The 23,960-nt window shown below is 36.8% G+C and overlaps 2 protein-coding genes across 7 annotated transcripts in view; both read right to left on the minus strand.

The window, feature by feature from the left end:
- LOC107707489 (UPF0606 protein KIAA1549L-like) overlaps nt 1-8,842 on the minus strand; it is a 55,397-nt gene extending 46,555 nt beyond the window's left edge. For all 4 annotated transcript variants that reach the window (XM_016511525.1, XM_016511524.1, XM_016511523.1 and 1 more), the window contains exon 1: nt 8,264-8,842. In XM_016511525.1, the coding sequence (XP_016367011.1) occupies nt 8,264-8,465 (202 nt within the window). In that variant the 5' untranslated portion in view covers nt 8,466-8,842. The remainder of the gene's footprint in view (nt 1-8,263) is intronic.
- Nucleotides 8,843-9,716: 874 nt separating this feature from the next.
- Nucleotides 9,717-23,960, minus strand: part of LOC107707490 (homeodomain-interacting protein kinase 3-like) — a 54,811-nt gene continuing 40,567 nt past the window's right edge. The window contains exons 4-18 of one of the 3 annotated variants that reach the window (XM_016511527.1): nt 23,561-23,680; nt 23,325-23,411; nt 21,457-21,641; nt 21,209-21,371; nt 20,988-21,111; nt 19,698-19,819; nt 19,434-19,552; nt 19,176-19,337; nt 18,745-19,023; nt 17,856-18,002; nt 17,480-17,745; nt 16,495-16,537; nt 15,730-15,860; nt 14,352-14,675; nt 9,717-13,880 (exon numbers count right to left, since the gene is read on the minus strand). In XM_016511527.1, the coding sequence (XP_016367013.1) occupies nt 13,735-13,880; nt 14,352-14,675; nt 15,730-15,860; nt 16,495-16,537; nt 17,480-17,745; nt 17,856-18,002; nt 18,745-19,023; nt 19,176-19,337; nt 19,434-19,552; nt 19,698-19,819; nt 20,988-21,111; nt 21,209-21,371; nt 21,457-21,641; nt 23,325-23,411; nt 23,561-23,680 (2,418 nt within the window). In that variant the 3' untranslated portion in view covers nt 9,717-13,734. Of the gene's footprint in view, nt 13,881-14,351; nt 14,676-15,729; nt 15,861-16,494; nt 16,538-17,479; nt 17,746-17,855; nt 18,003-18,729; nt 19,024-19,175; nt 19,338-19,433; nt 19,553-19,697; nt 19,820-20,987; nt 21,112-21,208; nt 21,372-21,456; nt 21,642-23,324; nt 23,412-23,560; nt 23,681-23,960 lie in introns of all 3 variants that reach the window. The other 2 variants (XM_016511526.1, XM_016511528.1) reach the window with 2 other exon arrangements.

Here is a 23,960-nt window from a genome sequence, read left to right on the forward strand (position 1 = left end):
TTCATTCATTAACAAAACAGATTAAATAAAACATATTTGTTTGTCATCGCTCCTGGCAAAGGAACACTTTTTGGGAGATGGTTGGCATCAGATGGCTGGATCTAAGTATTAGCTCGATGCACGTGACCTGAAAATGAGTGGCTTGTGTTATAGCAGATGTCCTCATAGGCAAGTGACAAACAAGAGAGCTGTTATAAAGCAATAAATGACCAAGAAGCTGTATAATTAATACAAAACATTAGGGATCAATTTTTCTGGCTGATAATTATTTTTATGTTATGGCTACCAACCAATAAATGGCTGATAGTAAAATTATATTTTAAAATATATATTATACATTAAAATATCATATTTTTTCTAAATAAATATAAAATAAAAATCAATATAAAATATTTTTCTTATAAAACATTAATATTTGAAAATGTTATTAAATTATACTATTTTGTTTAAATATAAAATAAAACACTAAAAGGAAATTAAATTCTACTAGTGAATTTAGGCATCATAACATTGTAATGTACAGAATGAAAAAATGGGTTATCATTTTGATATTTGCTAAAGATTTAACAGTATTATTATATTGTTAGACTTTTGAAAGTTTCACTTTAAGCAAGCGTTACATGGAAAAATACTATTATTGGCCAATAATCAATATCACAACAGCATTTTAATGTCAAGTAAAAATAAAAAAAATTATCTACGATTACAAAAATAAAGTTAAAATATTTTGAGAATAAAGAAAAATTGTGAGAAGAAAGTCGTAGCAATATGAGAACAAAGTCTTATATGAGATTAAACTTGTAATAGTTTGAGAATAAAGTCAAAACTACTAGTCATAGGAATACAAGAATAAAATTGTAACAAAACAAGGACACAAAGTCATAATGTTTTGCGAATAAAGTAATATTTTGAGACTTTTGACTCCATTCTTAAAATAGTACTTTAATCTCATAATGATATGATTTAATTCTTGTAATCTTATTTTTACTTATTTCTATTTTTTTTTAAGTGGCACTAAAATGCTGTCATATAATATGGAACCCTTATAGCATCCATCCCAACAGAAATCAATTATGGCATGCAATAAATGTCGTCAGATCGAATGCTGCAAGTTTAAATCTTGCTCGCAACAATTCCAAATCCCATTCCAAATATCACAATATCATATTGTACATTTATATTACACTGTTACATGCCAATAACTCCAGAAACAATAAAGCAAATGCAAATCATAACAATGTTATGGAATAAATGCTGACAGACCCCATTTTTCATACCTAGTTAAAGTGTTAATAAAGTATGCTAGACTTTCTATGGTAGTCTAGGCCTACACTTCAATCTGAGTCTTACTTATAAAAGAGGTAGCACAACCACATTATCAAGTGATCTGATCTGGATATTCTTTATTTCATATTAAGACTAATTATCCAATAAACTGCCAAGTAAAACAATCTCTAACCATTTTTGCTCCAAACATCCTGAATCCACAGTCCAAATCATAAGACAGAAGAGGTGGTGGGTAACCTGATTGAAGTCATTCATCTCTGGAGATGTGCTGTTTGCTAACGGCTTGTCAAAGCTCTGTACTGATCATCCATCATCACACGGTCACTGTTGTTGCTACTGAACTCATAACTGCAACGTGGCAACAGATATTTCAGCATTAGATGTGTATGTTTGTCCCAGGCATGCACCAAAAACCACCTTTGGGTATATAATGTTATAGAAGAACATAATCACCATATATTCATTATAATGACAGAGGAACATCGAGACTAATTGGGAGTATGGATTTAGCACACTTATGAATTTGCGCAGGCCCTTGCTGTGGCAAATAAGAAAGAAGCAGGAAAGAAAGAACCTTTTGTATATATGGAAGCAGAGCGAGCGCATCAGACTCGACATAATCAACTTTCACACAGACTGTTTCGCTAATGAAGCATGGAATCATCGGAAATGAGAACATGTCAGCTGTGAAAACGGTCAGTCAGGGAAGCAGATCAGCTGCTTTGGTCATAGCAGACATTAGCAGATAATAACTGATTCAGGGCTGTTTGAGACACCACACGTCTAGTTGTTAAAATGTGATATTTTAGCATTTCAACACTAGTTGTGGTGTGCAGCATCTTTTTCCTGGCAGACGCTGACCCTCTGGAAAGAATCCTGGTGCTAACAAAGCTTATTCCGGCTCTAATGTAATTCTGTGGAATGTGTAAAGACAATCAAAATGGATGGTTAAAGCACAAATCAAAAGGCTTAAAAAAAGCTAAGAGTAATAAAATCATGCTCTTTATTTAGGTTTTTCACCTTCACTGATATAATTCACTGACCACTTAAGAGTATCTGAGATCTGTGTGGCCACACTGGGAATTTAACAAGACACCGAGAAATAATGCAAAGGCAGCACTGTATCAATATTCCTTCAACATTCTGGCTGGAGATGCGTTCAAATTATGAATTATTATTTACATTATTTATTAATTATTATAGATCTATATGAATCAAACGATTATTATTATTGTTGTTAGTATTTCTATTATTCTTGTTATTATTTTAATTAATTATTATTAATTGCATTAAACATCTGCAATTAATTAAAATCCAAACAGCTTAAAATACACTTTCCATCATTTTGTAGATATTTACGTCTTTAGCCATTGAAAAATGCTTCAACATTCTGGTTAGGGGTGTGTTCAGAATTTGAATAATTCTTTTTTTAATTATTAGTGATTTATATTAATCAAAAGAATATTATTATTATTATTATATAATTATTATTTAGATTAATTTAGTGCTGGGCAACGATCAATCGCGATTAATCGCATCCAAAATAAAAAGTTGTTGTTTACATAATATATGTGTGTGTGTACTGTGTATATTTATTATGCATATATAAATACACACATATGCATGTATATATTTAAGAAAAATATATTATGTTTATATATTAAATATATTTGTATATAATATAAATTAATTATATGAATATAAATATATATACATGTACTGTAAATACAAATGTTTTCAAAATATATAATGTATGTGTGTGTATTTATATATACATAATAAATATACACAGTACACACACATATGTTATGTAAAAAAAAAAAGTTTATTTTGGATGCGATTAATCACATTAAACTTCAGCGATTAAATTTCAGGGGTTGTTAGAATGATGAATTATGTTATTTGTTAATTAATAGTGGTTTATATTATTAATAATTAATTAAAATAGTATTATTTTAATTATTATTAATAGTATTAAACTTATTATTAAACCCAAATAGCTTAACATGCACTCTTCATACTGTAGATAATTACAGGATCAGTCATATGAAAATGCATTGTATAGGAAAATAATCATTTTAGTCATTTCTAAAGCCATTTTTTGTAATGCCTATTTAATATCTTACTCATCTCCCACAATAATATACTGGCATTAAACCATCTTCATATGATTTCAGTAAATATTGATATGTAATCCATATGATTAATTCATCAGTAGGCTATATAATGTAATCTGATTCAATTTTATAATCGGTTGACAGGCCTAGTTAATATATTATAATATTGTGCCAACCTTGTCTTTAATCATATCAATATTTCACAGCGAAGTCATAATTGTTTTTACCTAAAGTCTTATGTTGCAAACTATATTAATGGCAGTATTAACAATGAAAAAAGCTCTCCCTTTGTTCTCAGTCATTTCAACAGTACATGGCTGTGAATCAAAGACTCCCGCTGTTGTCATTGCATGTTGTTTTTTTAATGCAGTTCTCCTCTTGAGGGTGAACAGATGGGTTTTGCAGTAATGCTTCAAACATTTTGAGAGGATCAGATTGACTGGTCCGTGTTTTTAAATGCGAGTTATCGAACAAAACCACCACAAATTTCTTAAGGAGCACTGAGAGACCTGCTTCTCCAGCTATAATAATTACACCCACTCCACAGGGGCAAAAACACTATGCCTACTCCATTAAAACTTGGCTTTGGTTCCTGGTTACACACAACCTTTCAACTAACAGGTGACAAAAAAAAAACATCCCCACAAAATAGTCAATTAAAGCATGAATCCAGTTTAGTTCTGTTCAACTAATTGCTAAAACCAGTCACTGCAGGTCTGAGGCCACAAAAAGGCCTTTGAAAATCAAACTGAGCAGTTCATCACTGTCATTCTGGTAATACACTCACTCTTTCCACACCGGTTAAAAAATAAAAAAATGTCGATCGGTTCCCATGGCAACATAGCACAGCAGGCTCCTGTTGACTAGCAGGAGCATCACTGTAGGGGCATTGAGGAGAGATGCCTCATCCTCAGCAAGCCACAAGTGTGTCTGGCCATACGCCATAGACCCAGCTCAAAGCCAAAAAGACAATGGCGGTTTTATGAATGAGAAGGCACCGGCTCTTTACCTCTGTGTATTAAGCCTATGGTCCAGACCGATGCATGTCTGCGTGCCCAAATATAACTAATCTGCTGTAATTCTAGCTTTAGAAATGTATTTATCTTGTAATTCTAGCTTTAGAAAATCTAATCTGCCTTTCTGATATCTGTGTTGTTTCGAGATGTTTAGAAAGATACGTCATGCCTGGAGTTAGTTCACATAATCAACGCTGAACTTGTTTGCACAAATTAAATCATTTTTTGGTTAAATGCTCTTCTGGTCCTCAGGCAAAGGCTACTGATATATTGCAACACTTTTCATTAGTAGAGAAGTGAATGGGGTTGGAAGTGCCATATTAATGTACCATTAGAAATGTCTATGCTTGAGTATAATTTTGAGGAGGAATGGAGATGGGGTCAAAAGTCAAGAATATTAGGGATAGATACAACAATTGATATGTCAGCAGAAGGCCAACAACATGGACCTACTTTGCTACTGTCACTGACTGAAAATAAATTATATCTTATTATTACACAGCACTCTAGAATACTTGCTTCTAATTGGTTACTTGCATCGGTCAGCAGTCAAATATTAATTAATAAATTACTGTTGTCCAGTATAACACTGTATAACTGAACGCTCATCAGAAAAAAACTATGTTTTCTACCTGGCTGTGCTGATGTTCCGTCTCTCCGCAGTCTCTACAAGTAAGATAATAAGATAATAAAATAATTCAATACCTCAAATATTTCATGGCCTTATCTTCACTTTTTTGGTTAATTGATGCTTTTAACACTTCCAGGGTTCTCAGAAGTGAAAATTGTTGAAACTTTTATAATCGTGAATGGAAACCACAACAAATATACTTTTTGTGTTCTCATTTTACCCAACAGCAAAAGACAAAATCCTCAACAGCGTTTCTATGACTTACCTAAAAAGGAAAAATATTATAGAGATTGATTATGGTGATCAGAAGAGAGAAAGATGTCAAATTTGCCATCACTCCCTCAGCCCTTGTGTTGGAAACACCCACACAACAGCATTAAAGAGTTTTCTGGAATTTAATGGCTGTAATTTAACACAATGTATAGTGTTTAAAATTCTTTAAGAATAAAAATATAAAAGATTTACAGATTTACAAAGTTAATAACTGTGGAAACGAATCATCACAAGACCCCTTCCTATGCATTTTTTGACACAGTTAACACTTCTTGGTTCCTGGAACATTGTGAGAATTTTGTTCTAGGCCTATATGGTTAAAAAAAATCTATTTTGAATTTAAATCTGGGCTTGTCTTGGTTTTCAAGAAGAGTAACAGCAACATACTATAATTGCAGTTCAGTTGCCATCTGAACCAAAACGTTTTTGTAGTTGAATAAATCATTTAAAGCAATAGCAAGCTGGCTTTGAAAGCATAAGATCCCACCCTCCCTGCATAATCACTCTCCAAAGCCACACCTCCTCCAAAACACATGAAGGAGCACAGGCAGACCAGAGGCTTACCAGTGATGAGAGATGGCAGTACAGAGTGCACAATATTAATAATAACGCCAACGGTGCGCAGAGGTATGCAAATACACATGTTGACAGGCAGGTAGGAAAGCCTATCGTAATGTTCGGACTGAATAATCTGATTGGTCGAACATTTTATAGTCCTACGCCTTCCACAGACAACATAAATACAAATAAATAGATTTAGACCACTTAACTTGATTGCTATCGGGATGTGAAAAGACTTTCAACCAGCATAACAAAAAATGTTTTTTAACTAAATCAGTCACCTACCCTGCCTTTAATTGAACGAATTGGTCTCGTGCATTTTCACACACTATTTTTCTTCACATGGCGCACTAGTGGTTTTGGTGTGGAACTGAGTCCGTTTGACGTAATGTAACTGCTGTGAACGTTTCTTGGGAACGGTTTGCGTTGTATATAAAAGCAATCCGTTACGTGACGGCGTAGATTTTCTGCAGAACCGAGCGCAACAAAAACATTAAAATATTTTTACCAGTTGTAAACAGTGGGCGCAAGTACTCACTTTGGTACTTACTTATACTCACGTTTAGTGGTTTAAACCCAGAAACGAAAAACTAATGTGAAGAGGGATAAGCCGATCGTAATGTTCGGACTGAATAATCTGATTGGTCGAACATTTTATAGTCCTACGCCTTCCACAGACAACATAAATACAAATAAATAGATTTAGACCACTTAACTTGATTGCTATCGGGATGTGAAAAGACTTTCAACCAGCATAACAAAAAATGTTTTTTAACTAAATCAGTCACCTACCCTGCCTTTAATTGAACGAATTGGTCTCGTGCATTTTCACACACTATTTTTCTTCACATGGCGCACTAGTGGTTTTGGTGTGGAACTGAGTCCGTTTGACGTAATGTAACTGCTGTGAACGTTTCTTGGGAACGGTTTGCGTTGTATATAAAAGCAATCCGTTACGTGACGGCGTAGATTTTCTGCAGAACCGAGCGCAACAAAAACATTAAAATATTTTTACCAGTTGTAAACAGTGGGCGCAAGTACTCACTTTGGTACTTACTTATACTCACGTTTAGTGGTTTAAACCCAGAAACGAAAAACTAATGTGAAGAGGGATGTAGAACTTAACTCAAGTTCTGACCAATCAACCATTGTTAAAACAATCTGGTATTTCTCCCTTTAAGCAGAAGACGAGAAGGAGCCAATAGAATTCCAGCTCGGGCTGTAAAGTAGTATTTCATTGTTTGGCCCTACTGAACGAATAGGCTACGCACCCTTCCCTGAACGAATCGGAGTTTTGAGCGGCATCTCATTCGTGAATTAATTGAATGAACAAAAGAAAACACCTAGTTTGTCAACGAACTAAATAGGCTAAACAAAACATTTCGTTCATGACCGAACTAAATGAACAAAATATCCTATAGGCTATGTTTGTGAGCGATTTTAACGAATCAGGCATCTCGTTCTTGATTAGACTTATGTTTATTTTTTCTTTTCCGAATCAGTTTATTTAGCAAATCTGGCGTGTATCGATATAACAGAAAACGAATCAATGAATCTTTTTAGTAATTCAAAAGATTCGAGTCACTGAATCAATCAAATCCTCCAAATTCCTTCACCTCAGCCACTTTTCCATCTTCCCTCAGCCATTGCAACTGCAAATGAATTATATATATATATATATAGAGAATTTGAATGGAGAAATAACACGAAACGAAAAAGAAGGAGAGTGAGAGAGGGAGAGGATGTGTTTAAATGGACTGGCGACAGACGTATTTCCACCAAGAGAGGGAAACGGCATCTCTCTCCTGCTAAATAGACATGATGAATGAGAGAGAAGCTGCTTCTGACAGACATTATGCTATAAACGTTATAGGGATACAAGTGTGTGTGTGTGTGTGTGTGTGAGGAGCGAACACAGAGCACCCGGCACTGCAGCACTGAATGCCGCGATCAGACGTCACATGCTGTTTATACACAAGTGAGGGCTACCTGCATCTTGTTTTTGTCTGAGAGGTTCTGCTGTGTCTGTTTGTTTCTGCTGTTTTGCTCGCAGACGGCCACAGGAAACGGAACATATCGCAGACAAAACAAACACACAAACGGTTAATATCCATACATGTACGGTCTGTCTCTTAATCTAGATGATTCTTTAAAAGAATGTAGCCTATTCATAAGAGGGCCAGTTTATACTCCGCATTGCGTTGAACAATTAAAACCTCCAAACAATATAGTTCAATTGAAATTATTCGAATTTCTAAATTTAAATTCAAACGTACAGTTTCAGAAATTAAACAAACAAAAGAACCTTTTTTTTGGAAATGTTTGGAACCTGGACACTCAAACAGGTTGTCAACAAAATAAACCAAAATATATCTCACCGTCTATGGCAAATATGGACGGCACCAGGAGCAATGTAATTCCAACAGATATCAGACACTTGGTCCACACTCCGTCCAAGTCGACACATTTTCGGCACAAGGACAAGCCTATCCATTCCGACATGCCTTGGGTTCCAGCGTTGCCATTCCCGCAACTGGAGCCCAAAATGTAGAAATTGTTACGCGCATTTCTTGGGGCCATCTGGCTAGAGATAAATTCAGCAATAGGCCGAAAGGTCCCGAAAAAGACATTTGATCTATCCTTTCCAGTTCCTTAGACTGAGGTCTTCTCTCCACTGTTTTTCTGCTCTATGTCAGCATTGAAACTTTAAGGCGATGCGTCTGCAAAGCGCATTCAGAAGCATCCGTGACCACCACATCAATCACGCGCGCGTTACTGGAGCAGGTTATCCATCGTGCTTCATTAAAGCATATTCTGCATAGGAATCCAGCAGCGGCAATCCTATAATCCCGCACTTATGTCAATGATGCTGCGACGGAAAATCGGCTGCTTTTGATTGGGAAAAAATATCACGTCTCCAAGCGAACTGGTGATGAGGCGCCTTATTATAAGGACTGATGTACAAGAGGAAGACGACCTCTGCTGGGTTTACATGAGGATGACTGGTGCCAATGTACACACCAATTCTGTCCCTCGACATCATACAGCCTGTTATTATGGGTCGTTCTATGAAATTCTTTACAAAAAGAACAAATAGCGTATAATCTGAATCTTAAATAAAAGTAATAACGCAATCTTTTATGGTGTGGCTATACCTTTAAAAAAACAGTTTAAATTCATTTTACCACAAGGTGTGTTTATAGGACAGAATTTAATACTGGTACCTACAATCTAAAAATTAACAGTTTTCGGTGGATTCACGTTATATGGTTAAATATTACAGTTAAAATGCTTTAAATATGAAAGTAAATTTAAGGTGAACTGCAGCATGAATTGACCTGGAATTGCTCCTTAAATCAAGTGATTTTATATTAAACTGGGTATTAAAATATACCAATTAAAGTATTAAAATACGTGTAGGCCTAATCTTTAGAAAGGTTTTAGCATAATAAATGTCCTTGTGTGCTTATAATATGTTGTCTGTTACGTAACAACCGGAAGCACCATTATAAGACGTCATAAAAAGATTTGGTTTCCACCCACATGATGGCGCAATTTCGTTAATTTCAACTCGAGTTTTTTTTTGTCATGTCTCAGGTACACTTTTTAATACCATATTATTTGTGGTTTAATTTTTAAATATAATTATTATCTAGTGTAAATATAACAGACAAAATATAAATAATCTGCAGAAAATAAAACCCTTGTATTTTGTGTTATAAGAAATTTGAAATTAACATTTCTAGGAACAAATGAATATCCATCAAGTTGGAAAATGTTCTCAAACAAGTTGTCTTAAAGATTTCTTTAAATAAAGACAAACAAACTGTGTGCCCGCAACAATATATATTTTAATTCAAAGTGAATTTTGACAATACACCATTTCTTTAATTTGACACTCACCAAATAGTCACCAGGAAAACCCGCTTTTTGTGACAAAGTACATAAGGCTTGGTCACATATAAATCACTGAGAACTAGAGAGAAATACGACTGCAAACTGTAAGAGACATTACATCCAAAAATAAAAGAAAAAACAAACAAACAAACAAAAAAGGTTTCCCAGTCTTCGTATAGTGAATATTGCACAGTGCAGTGGCTACATGGCAAACTAATGTAGCATAGAAATCAAAAGCAAACAGAAATCAAAAAGCCACAAAAAATTTACAAATATGAAAACAGTAACAGTTCAGATTTACTAAATCAAGTCTGTTTGCTCTTAAGTCTAAATATTACCGATAACTTGCAGTGAGATTGAACTTTTACTAAAATATAATCTGTAGAAGATTTAAAAATAGATCTAAAGCAATCCAACCCAAATCTTACGGCGAGTGTTACACAGTAGCACATATGACAAATACAAGGACCCTGAATGAACTGTACAAGAACTTCTAAAAGAAAAACATGAATCAAAGAAAACAAATAAAAACTGTTTGGTTTGGGATTTTTTTGGGGGGGGGAACTTTAGTTTGCAGATCCCTCAGTCCATAGCAATTGTGCTAAGATCCACTCTTTTATTAGGTTGGGTTTGGTAGACCTTGTTAGAATGAAAACATCTCTGAAATGTTTACTTGCAGTGAATTAATGCAGTGAATTCATATAATGTGTGCGCATGAGTAGCAATTTAGTACTCATCTCTAGTGCTACATGCTAAATATAAAATATAGGGTCATAATGTGAGAAACCACACCATATTTTGGACTATATCTCCATGAAGTCGGCTACACTAAAGCAATACACTGATAACGTCCTGTGAAACAAAGGGCAATGTTAATTCTGCTTGACAAATGGTGGTTTACATTCACAGTGTATCATGTATAGCTCCCCAAATACGAGAAAACCGTGTCTTGGGTGTCTAGTCAGCACAATAATAATCATAATCCCTGATATCATTTCATTATTGATTTTTGTTGTTGGTCATAAAAATATAAATTAATCAAGCATGACTGGATTTCCTTTCCACAATTTTGAGAAATAAACATCCATTTTCCACCTTAAAGGTGATTACTGCATTGCATGACTCGCGCTATTGGTTTTCAGGTTATCAACATCTGACAGGACGTCTACCGTGGATTATGGTCTACTTTTAAGCAACTGGTTGGTAACAGCACTTCAGTTACGACTATCAAACACTGCAGTTACGCTTTCATTCCTCGGTCATGCCGTCCGAGGGGGCATGAAAGAGAGGAAGAGGCTGGCCGGCAGTGTTTGTAGAAGGGATATAAAGGTCTGAAGCACATTTCAAAGGCACTAACGCAGTGTCGCTCGCTTTAAAGAGCAGGGACCGATGCGAGAACAAACATACCCATATAATGAGAGCCCACAAAATGAGAACAGATGCCCTAATAACTCAGAACAGTCCGTTTTAAAAAGCAAAACGTGCATTTTGTCTTGTTTTTTCATTTATAAACACATTAATATACCTGATACAACTTCATGAGTGTATTGCATGTACAATTATAATAATAAGGGGGGGAAATTAAATAAAAACAAAAAGTTCTAAGCACTGTAGTTACTGAGATGAGACGCCCAAACACGCAATTTTGGCTAGCTTATCAAAAGTAGCAAGTGCTAATAGCATTACTGAAATTAATAGTCTGAAATGGTGATATAAGTGGGTCATTGAATACAGAATTTACATTGATACTTAAAACAAAGTTAAATCTATTCTGCAAGCTATGCTTTAACAAAATGCAAATATACGTACTAAGATAGATATACACCAATATGCATCTAATACGTAAGATTAGCCCCAAGATAACAGATAAAATACTGATGCAAACGAAACGTAAAAGAATACAAACCCACGCACACAAAAATCCAAAAATCGCCATTACTTGCAATACAGTAGTTACAATGACACTTCAAAAAAAGAAAGCAAAACAGAGAGAGGCATTAAAATGCTTCTGATGCCAGTCAGTACGGTAAAACCCAAAAACAAACAAACGAAAAAAAAAAAAAAATCATCTCACTTCTATTTCAAGGTCATTAGACATGTATAAAAATAAGAAGGCTAAGAACAAAGTTAATCATCTAATTTCACAGCTATTATGAAGTGGCAATCAGAATATAGCAGCTTATCTATGATACATTCAAGAATAAATGAAACAAAGTCATAACTTGCCCGAAAAAGCTAAACATCAACCTCAACATTTTTACAAAGATTTTCTGTTAAATACGGCCTCAACTACACTACGTTCGAGGTCTACGCTAAAACAGTAGCTACTCTGCTTAAGAAATTAATGACTGTCTTTGGTGTAGCGAAAGCATAATGAAAGAATGCACCTAATGGAAAAACTCAAATCTAATTAAAAAAAAAATGTAATTCACACAGAAAAAAAAGCTATTTCTCCCTGACGGAATGTATGAAATAAAAACAGCATCAAAAAAGCAATTAAATTGTGAGAGAGGGAATACAAAATCCAATCTTGTCAAAATGCATCTATGAAGAAAATTGCACACGATCAACTCTCGTCTAATAAAGCACTGAATACTCCAGCAATGATAGACTTTACAGTTGGATACTCAAATACTGAATAATTCTGCACAAAGCAAACATGAAACCATACAATATCATCAAAGAGCTATCTGCTGATACAAATCCAACACCGATAACACTTCTAACTCTAAAATTAACAGAGAACTGATGGAAAGAAAACGATAAACACACCCCGAAAACTATGGATTGTATTGCAGTTTCATTAAACAGTGTAAATACTATTAGAGTAGAAACAGATTATCAAATATGAAAGTACTCAAACGTTTCTATACATAGTTCATCGGCCTCTGCTACGGCGAAGCACGTTATCCTCAAAGAATCAAGCTCAGCTACCACTCAACACAATACATCCACCTCTAAATAACACACGTAAAGGACTGTTTCGCTTCCAAATAATGCGCAAATCATCTAAGGTGTCAAACAAAACATTTCGCCTGTACAAAAGGGCAAATCATGAGCCTAATATTGGCGCAAATAGCCAATCGGGTGTTGAATAGTGAGATTTTTTTGTTGGTTTAAAACATGAGACCCATTAGGGCGCATTTGGATAGACACCCAATCTGCTTTCTGAACAAAAAACTCCCGTCGCGACCCCAAGAGATGAATTAAACAAGTAGAAACGACACCGATGTATTGATTATGTAAGCCAACGAATGCGCTAATGCACCAAGCACGAAAAAACCAAAGATCTACTTTATGAAACAGCCCTAATATAAAAATCACAAAGAATGATTGAAAGTTTTTCAAGTGCTGCAGTCCAGTACACGCATGACTGCATGTGGGACTCGGGGTAACTTGCAACAACATGTATTTTAAGGCACTGTTTATTGAACCCCAATAAATTCAATGCAGCAAGTCGTACAACATATACACAGAGGGCGAAAAGCGACGGTTTGCAGGCCTTCCCCCCCTTTTTTGAAGTCCAACATTGGTTTTTGCCCATGCAGAGACATGCAGCGTGACAGAACCTTTTCAACACAGGTCTAAAAGAGACTTAACACTGAGGAGCTATGGAAAAATACGGACAGGTAACACCAGGTCGCCACAAGGGGACTCGCACGCACATTGGCGACAGCGATGGCTTGAACGAGAGTCTAATACACACGTCAGAAGGCAATATCGAAAAATAGCATAGGGGATCTGCTGTGGCCCTCTGCCGAGGGTCTCACGACTAGGGATTTTGTTGTATCAAATGTGCAAAAACACATTAAAAGTGAGTTTTTGAGTTCAATCTACTCACTCGCTCACGCATCCATTTGTTTGTTTTATGTTCCATGATATCTATAAAGCTCGATTTGCATCATCATCATCACTGTTGTCAAACTTCATAAGAAAAGAAAGATGTGGCAGCTCAGTGCCGGCTGCGTGCGCGTGGCTGCCGCGGGCTCCAGCTCAGATGTAAGGGTACTGACTGAGTTTGCTGGGGCTGAGGGGGAAGCCTGCGTAGATGGGTGACGCCACATAGGAGTGCGGGGGAAAGAGGGCTTTGAACTGGCCCTGCGGGAGCAGGGTGGGGGAGGGCAGCAGCCTGTGGTTGATGCCCATGCTGATGCCCTGATGGTGCACCAGGCTGTAGGCGGGCTGCAAGATGGCCCGAGGGGCCGGTGGTGGGCATGGCGAAGGCAAGAGGTGGGCCACGGGTGCGGAAGGCGGATAGGAGAGGAGGGCGGGAGGTGGCGGGTGGCCGGCCGAGTGTATGGGGCTGCCGTGGGGAAGCGAGAAGGTAGGGCCGTGCACTGTGGGCGGGATGAAGGCCTGTGGCCGGCGTGGCTGCCGGTAGTTGCCGTTCCACTCCTTGTGGCACGACCCGTAATGCTGGACCTGAGCGGGAGGAAACAAAACAATGTCAATTTCATTCCAACAATTTAAATAGCAACTGAAAGACCTTATGAACTGCCCCGTCTCAATGTATTTCCTATTTAAAATCATTATAATATGGATGAACATAAAGAGGGCTTTGAATTGGGCCTGCGGGAGCAGGGTAGGGGAGGGCAGCAGCCTGTGGTTGATGCCCATGCTGATGCCCTGATGGTGCACCAGGCTGTAGGCGGGCTGCAAGATGGCCCGAGGGGCCGGTGGTGGGCATGGCGAAGGCAAGAGGTGGGCCACGGGTGCGGAAGGCGGATAGGAGAGGAGGGCGGGAGGTGGCGGGTGGCCGGCCGAGTGTATGGGGCTGCCGTGGGGAAGCGAGAAGGTAGGGCCGTGCACTGTGGGCGGGATGAAGGCCTGTGGCCGGCGTGGCTGCCGGTAGTTGCCGTTCCACTCCTTGTGGCACGACCCGTAATGCTGGACCTGAGCGGGAGGAAACAAAACAATGTCAATTTCATTCCAACAATTTAAATAGCAACTGAAAGACCTTATGAACTGCCCCGTCTCAATGTATTTCCTATTTAAAATCATTATAATATGGATGAACATCCAAGTGAAAACAGAAGGGGACTAAAACAGCTAAATCTAAAACATGCATTTACAAAAACGATAGTCTGACATTTCATACCTAAAAGAAATAGACCAACAACCAACAGTTCTTGCCAAGACAGAACTGCTTGTGATTCCATCAAACCCATCGTTTCATCAGAATTTCACCATCCAGTTAGGCACATCAACCATAATTCCTTCAAAAACAGCCAGAAATCTGGCAATCAAGAAGATCAGGCCCTTTCTTTCGGAACATGCTTCACAACCCCTAGCCGCACCGTTCTCAAGCTCACCGCCCGCCGCCGCTCACTCAAGCCAGCCTCCGCTCACTCTTGCCCGCCGTGTGTTTCGTTGTGAAAGCAAAACTACTTTGTTTGGCCTTCCAAAAGAGGACACGACTAGAAATCAGTGGTTAAGTTGTTTTTAGCAACATCATATGACCCCTTTAAAAAAAAAGCTTGCTCTATTCTATCGGGTTTCTTTTTATTTATTATACAAAAAATTTTTTTTTAGAAATTGCTACGTGTACTGCGTTAAGCTAACTGAGACTTGTTATAGCACTTGCATATCATTGCTCTCTTGTTGATTTTGATTGCTTCCATTGTCCTCATTTGTAAGTCGCTTTTGGATAAAAGCGTCTGCTAAATGATTAAATATAAATGCAGTTCACACCATAGTCATAAATTGCTACTTGCTAGTTGGTTGCAGGTGTTATTAGTGGATAGGACATTTTCATTCTAAAGCATTTGATTGGACAATAAATGTGTATAACGCATGATGAGTCACCAATATTTTTGGTATATTTGAATATGGTTATTGGCTATTTTTTTTAAGCATGTAAATGGTCATACTTTTATTATGAACCACAGAGCATTTATCTACTTTTACAATTTGTACAGTATTACAGAAAAAAGCCAAAAAGACAGACCTGGCCAAAGCCTGGCGGCTGTGGCTGGAATGAAGAGCTCAGTTTCTGCTGGCGGGGCAACGTGGGTGTGGAAAAGTGGCTCAGTCGTCCTGGGCCGCAGCGACCTCTGGACTGGCAGTAGGATTCTAAGACTACAGAAAGCATAAAAGACCAAAAAGTGAGTGATCATTAAATAAAAGATATAAGAGGAAAGAAAGATGATTAAACTTAAATGCAAAACTTCAGCTTATATAAATTAACATTTGCAGTTTGGCACAAGAACTGCAGCTTGTACGAACTGAATCGGCTGCCAGTATTCACTGACGTTCTGTTCAAAAGAAAGTGAATTAAACATCAAAACCAACAAGTATGAACTGCGAGGTTGTAAAACAAACTTAGATATCAATGTATCTAAAACAAACTCTCCTCAAACTTTCCATGGACACCCCAAAACAAACATGTTGCCTGGGTAACGTGCCATGAGAAGCATCTGAAAGAGTTTACCGCTCCAGCAATATTTCTTTCAAAGCATGCTTCGAAAACAAAGCATTGGCTCCACATAGGAAACAGGACAGATATGCTTTGGTACGAAAGAGGGAGGTCGGGGAAATATTTTCCAATAAATAAATAAATAAATTTAGGGCATTCAACACGCAGAGTAAAAATGAAGATAGGAATGAAGAGATCAGGTATGGGAGAGGAAGCTCAAACCGAAAGGGTCTCACTCAACACTGGGATGTCGCGCACAAGACACTGGGTCACAGTGCACGCTATACCCATAATCACCTGTGATAGTCTCTGTGACAACTTCCTTTTTCTCTCCTATGACCTGTAAAGTAGACATTGGCTGTAACTACACCAAAAAATTGGTTGTGCAGAAGGAACTTTGTAATAATGGCCCAATTTGAGACTGGGGGGAAAAATAAATTCAGAGAAACCAGTCTGTATAGCACACAAACATCAATTTCACAAAACTATGATCCGAACGAGCAGAAACTGTAGCTATGTAAAATCTGAGCTGTGGATGTAAATGAGATGCAAATAGCGCTTCATTAAACAGTTGTACTTTAACCTGCACAAGACATTAAAGGAACATTCTGGGTTTGACAGAAGTAGTTCAGCTCTTCAGTTTTTTGTGGTCCAATGGCAAAGAAAATCATCTTGACTGTCCCTCATTTTGTAAAAAAAAAAAAAAAAAAAAAGTCTATTCAGGATAGCATTGCACTAGGATACACGTTAAAACACAAAGTTTTTTAAAATATAGCTGTGACACTTAAATAAGTTCTATTGCAAAAAAAAGGGAAGCACTAATTTTTGCAAATTCATAATCCGAACTCATGTCATGTAAAGCCATTAAACACTATAAACTCTATAAATAAAACAAAGAATGCTATCATCCAGCAAGGATGCATTAAATTGATCAAAAGTGACAGTAAAGAATTATAATTTTACAAATTATTTCTATTTAAAATAAATGCAGTTCTTTTGAAATGTATTAGAAATACTATCCACAGAAATATTAAGCAGCACAATGTACAATGTTTTCAACATTGATAATGAGAAAGGTTTCTTGAACACCAAATCAGCATATTAGAATGATTTCTGAAAGACAAATTAAAATGATTTTAACAAAACAGCCTGTATCAAACCCAGAACATTATTTTAAGAAAACATCAAAGCACTAACAACTGCTTAACTTCCATTAGAACCCTTCATATATTTCTGATAACCTACAACTGGACTTATTCTTGTGTGTGTGGACAGTCCATACCTGTGCCGGCTGTGTGCTGCTCATTATTTGGATGATGGTTATTGTTCAGCACTCTCATGGGTGGCACCACCACGGTCCTCACTGCAGGTTTATTCAGCGCCGTGCTGGGGTGTCCACGCCTAGCCTGGGGTTCCTGGTTCTGGTTCTGATTGGTCAGGAAGCGTCTTTCAGGGAAGGGGCTGTCGTGAGGTCCTAGGGAGGAGTCTGAAGGGGGCGAGCCGTCTACTGTTTCACACCCACTTTCATGGCCGTCATCTTCCGATATACTGCAGTAAGTCACAGGAGAAAAAACAAAAAAAATAAACAATGAAAATACATTTAGACTCCACCTCACCTCACAGTTCTACTGGTGTTAGTAGTTAGGAAAATACCGCACCTGCTGGGTCTTTTGCATGGCGAGGGGCTGGATTGTGCCGAAGCTGAGGAGCTGGTGCTCAGACTGCTATCAGGACTGCTGAGGGAACACACTCGCTCCATGTTCAGAGAGCCTGTGCATGCCTCACACTCCGGACTGCCCTTACACCTGTCAAAGAACACACTCAACTCAATTTAGCTATGAGATCCATATGTATGCAAACAAAACAGAATCTGAAAGTTTAATGTAAGTCCACAATTTACAGTATTTTCATGTAGCATATTGTTTATTCCGCTGAAATCTACTTATGTTGGTCAAAAAGTCATAAATTAGCAGCACCCTCTCACTGACCCTGTGAATTAAAGAGGGTGCTACTGCACCTTTAAGAGTTCTATATGCAAATGGCCTCCGGCTATTCTATTTGAGAGTGAAATAGGTCACACCACCCCACCAAGTTGCAGACTATACATTTTTGTTTGTTTGTTTTTTAGGGAAGGGACATAAATTAATACTTTTGATCTATTTAATGCATCAATGCTGAATAAAAGTATAGAAATTGTAAATAAACTGATAAATGTTACAAAAGACTAATTTAAAATAAATGCTGTTCTTTTGAACTTTCTATTCATGCATAAAATGTATCACAGTAATTAGTATTAAGCAGCACAAATGTTTCCAACATTAATAAGAAGAAATGTTTCTTGTACCAAATTAGCATATTAGAATTATTTCTGAAGGATCATGTGACACTGAAGACTGGAGTAACAGCTGCTGAAAATTCAGCTTTGACATAACAGGAATAAATTACATTTTAAAATACATTAAAATAGAAAAGTTATTTTGAATTGTTCAGAAACTTCAGAAAAAAATACTGCATAATGAATGTTCATCTCACTTGTTAAGGGAGCACCTCTGTGCTTGTTCCTCTTCATCTGTGCCGCTGCTTATGCTAATGATGCTAACTGCCGGGCTGGGTGACTCTCTGATAATAGACTGTCGCTGCTGATTGGCCACTGCCGTTTTACAGCAGCTCTCCTCCTCCACCTGCTCCGGTTCTGGTTTCACCTGGGCCTGCACCTCTCTGTCAGGAGAGCTCGGCTGTGGCTCCGCACTCGCCAACCTGTCTGCCATCTTTGGTGACGGACACACTGAGGGCTGGGTGTCCGTGTAGTGCAAGACATTCATACTCCTAGAAAGCAACAAAAATTATTATATTCAGTCAACTTTACCTTTCGGCTAAACATTAGACTAAAAACCCGAATGAGCTGCCTAACAAGAGTATCATAAGGTTCGAATTGATGGTTTTTGGGCCCCGGCCAATGACTGTAGGCTCTTGCTCACCTGTTATGGCTGGGTTTGTTCCTCTTGTTAGATGCAGGCTGAGGCCAGACCACATGAGCAATGCCAATGTTTATAGGCTGATGGGCTGACACAGCCATTTGGTTGGGAACAATAACCTGGGGCATCACCGAACTGTAATGGCTGCTGTGTGGCCGCACTTTCCTTTAACAGATAAACAAACAACACATTTTAGGTCACCAAAACGCTCAAGAGGTGGTGTCAGCTCATGATATTTGAGGTGCTTCTTGATCTTCTTACCCCCAGTCTCCTCGCCTCTGCGGTCCAACAACTGAATCGGATGCCAAGCTCATAGCAGGTGGCGGGACCTGCTGCCAAGCTGGCACCAGGATCTGTGGAGTCCTGTTGGACCATGGTTGCTGTAAGGTTGAAAAAGGACAATGCTGAACCTTTGTAATGTATCTGGCTTCAAGTTTAATATCGAAACTGGTATGTCAACATGGATAACAACCCTCGGCTGTTTTCCATTATTTTTCCACATCATCTTGTGAAATGAGGACTTACTTGTGCTATAATTCCTGGTCTCATGGGTAAAGGCTGGATAGCTGGGGCTTGGGTCACCAGAGAAAGAGTGTTCTCCATTCTAACCGAATATCCTGCTGGCTGATTTGGGTTTGAAGGGATTCCTGTAGAGTCAAACAACCAAATCAGCTCCACACAATATTTATTACATTGAAAATCAATAGTAATGCTCAGTTCAAATTAGGGCTGCAAGATTAATTTAAATAAATTCTAAATTTGCAATAACAATATGTCGCTTATAACATGCATTTAAGAATGCAACATGCAACTTGGACTTATAAAGCATTTATAAACCAGCTGTTTGTCCACAAAAGTGGAGCTTTAAGATCTCCCTACGGTTTCCACTATTATAAAAGCTTGATGGTATAATGTTTGAGAATAAAGAAATTAAAGACAGCCATAAATATTAGGCTATCATTTTTAAGTTGTACTGTAAAATAAAATGATCATATAAGTATTATTTTCTTAAATACTGGATTTTTTTTTTACAGTGAAATATTAGAAATATTTCTTATTAAAAATTATTAAAAAGTAATTTATTTTGTTAATTGTTATTTTTTTATTTTAGTAGTTTAATTATTTTATAATAATAATAATAATAATAATAATAATATGGTAAAATAATATAAATTATTTCATTTAACAGTACATTTATTATCATAATCATCATTATTTTATAATCATATTGATTTTTCTATATAAGCATTTATAAACTGGCTGTTGTAACAAGAGGAGCTTTAAGATCTCCCTACAGTTTCCGCTAATTTAGAGCTTGATGGTTTAATGTTTGAAAATAAAGAAATTAAGACAGCTATAAATATTAGCACTGAAAAATTATTATATTAGTATTATTTTTCTTAAAGGGAAATATTACTAAAAAGTAACATTTCTTATTTTGTTTAATATTTTAATTTAGTAGCAACAGTAGTAGTAATCATAATAATAACAACAATTATTACTTTTACAGTAAAATTACTATCATCATTATTTTATAATAATCTTTATACTGTATATATATAATCACAAAGTTTTAGGCCAAATTGTGGCCTAAATCACATTTTAAATCGTAATCACTATATTTTTAGAAATATAAATCATATCGACTTACATAATCAAAGTCTTAGGCCAAATTGTGCAGCCCTACAAATTACAACAAACTTTTTTTTTTTTTAAATAACATTCTAAATTGCAATTTTTAGAAAAATTCCAATACGATTTTTTCCCCCCTAAATCATGCAGCCCTAGTTCAAATTATTATGCACATCCCATTACCTTGAAGAGCAGGAGGACATAGAATGAGCGCCTGCTGAAAGGAATCGTTACACCCAAACTGGGCGCTTCCTGTCTGGATGGGAATTCCTGGATGCACCACAGGTGGAGCAGATGGCGCCAGGGTCTAAAATGGAAAGGTAAATAGATCAACGATCAGGAACAATCTGTTGTCTTCTTGCTTGCACTTAAACCCCAAGTCTTTTCAGAGTGTGCGCTTTTACCTGAGAGTGGACAGACAGCATTTTGTTGAAGGCGACAGTGATATTTGGAGCACTTGGAAGCGTCACAGGCTTCATAAGTGGGGGTGCTTTTTTGCGGTTGAGAGTATTGTACATGCTGGTTCTTGTGTGACACATGTCCATGATGTGGAAACAAGACTGGACACTGTTGGAGACACATTCCTTGAGAATGACCACACATAATAGACAAAACAGTCAGTGAAACTGGCATTAAAAATGTCTGGACATACTGATTGCAATGGGGGAAATCCATCAGGTGCTGCATAGTGACAAAAGGGTGGGTAAGTGCATCTGAAGGGGCGATTCTCTGATCGGCATCAATCATCAGCATCATCTTTAGCAAGTCCACGAATTCTCTCCGGTCAGCTTTCTCCGCCAACTGGTCACAGCCCTCCATGCTGAGCATTAGATTCACCTGATAAATGAATACACAAATAAAAAATACAATTATCATCATCATTAATATTATTACTGCATAAAACAACAAAATAACATCAATAATAATTACAATTATTATTATTGTTTGTTTTTATTACTATCATTATTTTTTATATAATAGTATTTACATAGTTATAACAATAATAATATAACAACAACATATCATTATTTTATATACACACAATATAAAACAATATTGTATTCACAATATAATTATATTATTGTATATAAATGATCATTAAAGCGTCAGTCCGTAAGTTTTGCCTCTTTGTCGCCATCTCTGTTCGAAAACCTTCAATTGCAGCTATTTGCGGAATTATCTTCCTTGCGTGGGTTGTGCACCGGCACGGCTCCAGCGCGGATGAATCTAATGTGGCTGTCAGTCTGCAGATACTGCACTTTGTATTCACAGATTCTACATCTTTAAAGTATGACCCAAATAAGAGTTTTCACTGGAGAATGTCATCTGAACAAGTAAGTCTCAACTGCCCCTTTTGTTCTGATCAACTGAGGAAGAAAACATTACAATAAATTGCGCTATCAATGGTGATTAAATCTAATGATCAGTTAGCTCATATCACATCTTGCGGTGCCAATTATTATTTTTGCTATACTTTTTCAAATTGCTGACGTTGCATGAGCATTGCATGAGTGTGTGTATTTAGTGTGTATTAGCGTTACCTGTAGATTTCAATTTCTGTACAGTCTAATCTCTAATTGTCATACCATTCAAATTTCATAAAGAAATCATAAAGAATTTCATAAAGAAATTGTTCTTTTAACCCAAAAAGCAAATTAAAGTTCCTTACAACTTGTTCTCTTTGAAATAAATCTTTTTAGTACAGAGTAATCCCACGTATCTAATCAGATGCACATTTAAAACTGGAATATAATATAATTTCAGTCATTATATTTTTCTGTAGCCACTTCTCAGTACGAATTATTTTGGTTTTGACTACGGGTGAATCTCAAGTCACTGATGATTGTCGTTTCGACCTTTCTAGACTACAATCCGCCATTTATTCCAGCTGCTGTGAGAAAAGGCTTTAAACGATCCGTCACCTGCAGCATCCTCACGTGTGATATAGCATACTAGCCGGGACAACTTCTTTATGTTTTCAGACGTGACGTAATGACGCAGCGCCATGCTCGTATTTCCCACGAAAACCTACCTATACCACTCAAATTAGAAAACTTTATTAAAAGCGTACCGTTGTGAATCAAGCTAAAGGCGATAGCTTTGAACACTGGCTGGTTATGTACTTGTTTAAAAATTGATTTTGGATAATTTTTTACCAAAAAAAGTTTCAGACTGCAGCTTTAATATTGTTATTATTATTAATAATTATTCCTATAATAAAAATAACAACATTAATAAACAATCTAAAATATTATATTATAACCATATATTATTTATAATTAGAATCATTATTATTCTCTATAATAATAAGTGTTAATATTATTAATGCATGTCATTCATATTATTATTATTGTTAACTATTATATATAGCATTATTATTAATATAATCATCATTATTATTATTATTAATAGTTATTCATATTAATGCTATATTGTAATAACAGCAGCAATAATAATAATAATAATCTGAATTTCTCAACGTTTTTTTTCCCTCATGATGATTTGCAATCAAAAACGTACATGTCCAATGTCATCTAGACAGCTGAAAATGTACTTCCTCGCCTCCTTGGACTTCAGTCCCGTTTCTGTCTCATGTTCTTCAGTCGTCTGCAGAAACAGGAAGCACGTTTGGAGTCATTACATAAGAACTTTACCTCAAAACTTTATGTGGAGCAGACAGTAACTCGATCCAGAGAGCTATGCTGTAAGTTTATGACAGCAATGTCTGGTTAAGTGGATGAGAAATGGACCCTTGCCTTCAGTCTCCAGGCGGTGTATGGTGAATCAGACTCCTTGATGAAGAATCGGGCCGTCTTCGTCCCCACGTTCAGAAGCTGCTCTCCTGGCAACCCTTGAGTTTGAGAGACGTAACGAATCTGCAGAGATGTTTATAGTATTAGTGGATCTCAACATTGTCATTTCTGATAAGACAAGTAAAGCTAAATCCATCCATTCTTGACAAGAATCTCTTGAGTAATTCACAAAGCATGCCACAAGATGGTAACGTGTGTAGTACTTTTCCACTATTCCAAGAGGAAGTAATGCGAGATAAGACTGGTCTAGAATAGGCAGGTCCCTATAAGTGGTATGCAGCAGGAAAACTGTGCCAAAATACCAATGAACCATTCAAGAAAGGTTTTGTCTTGACAAGTACAT

Source organism: Sinocyclocheilus rhinocerous, unplaced genomic scaffold (genome assembly GCF_001515625.1).
Source record: "Sinocyclocheilus rhinocerous isolate Xijiao unplaced genomic scaffold, SAMN03320098_v1.1 scaffold534, whole genome shotgun sequence".
Lineage (NCBI taxonomy): Eukaryota > Metazoa > Chordata > Actinopteri > Cypriniformes > Cyprinidae > Sinocyclocheilus > Sinocyclocheilus rhinocerous.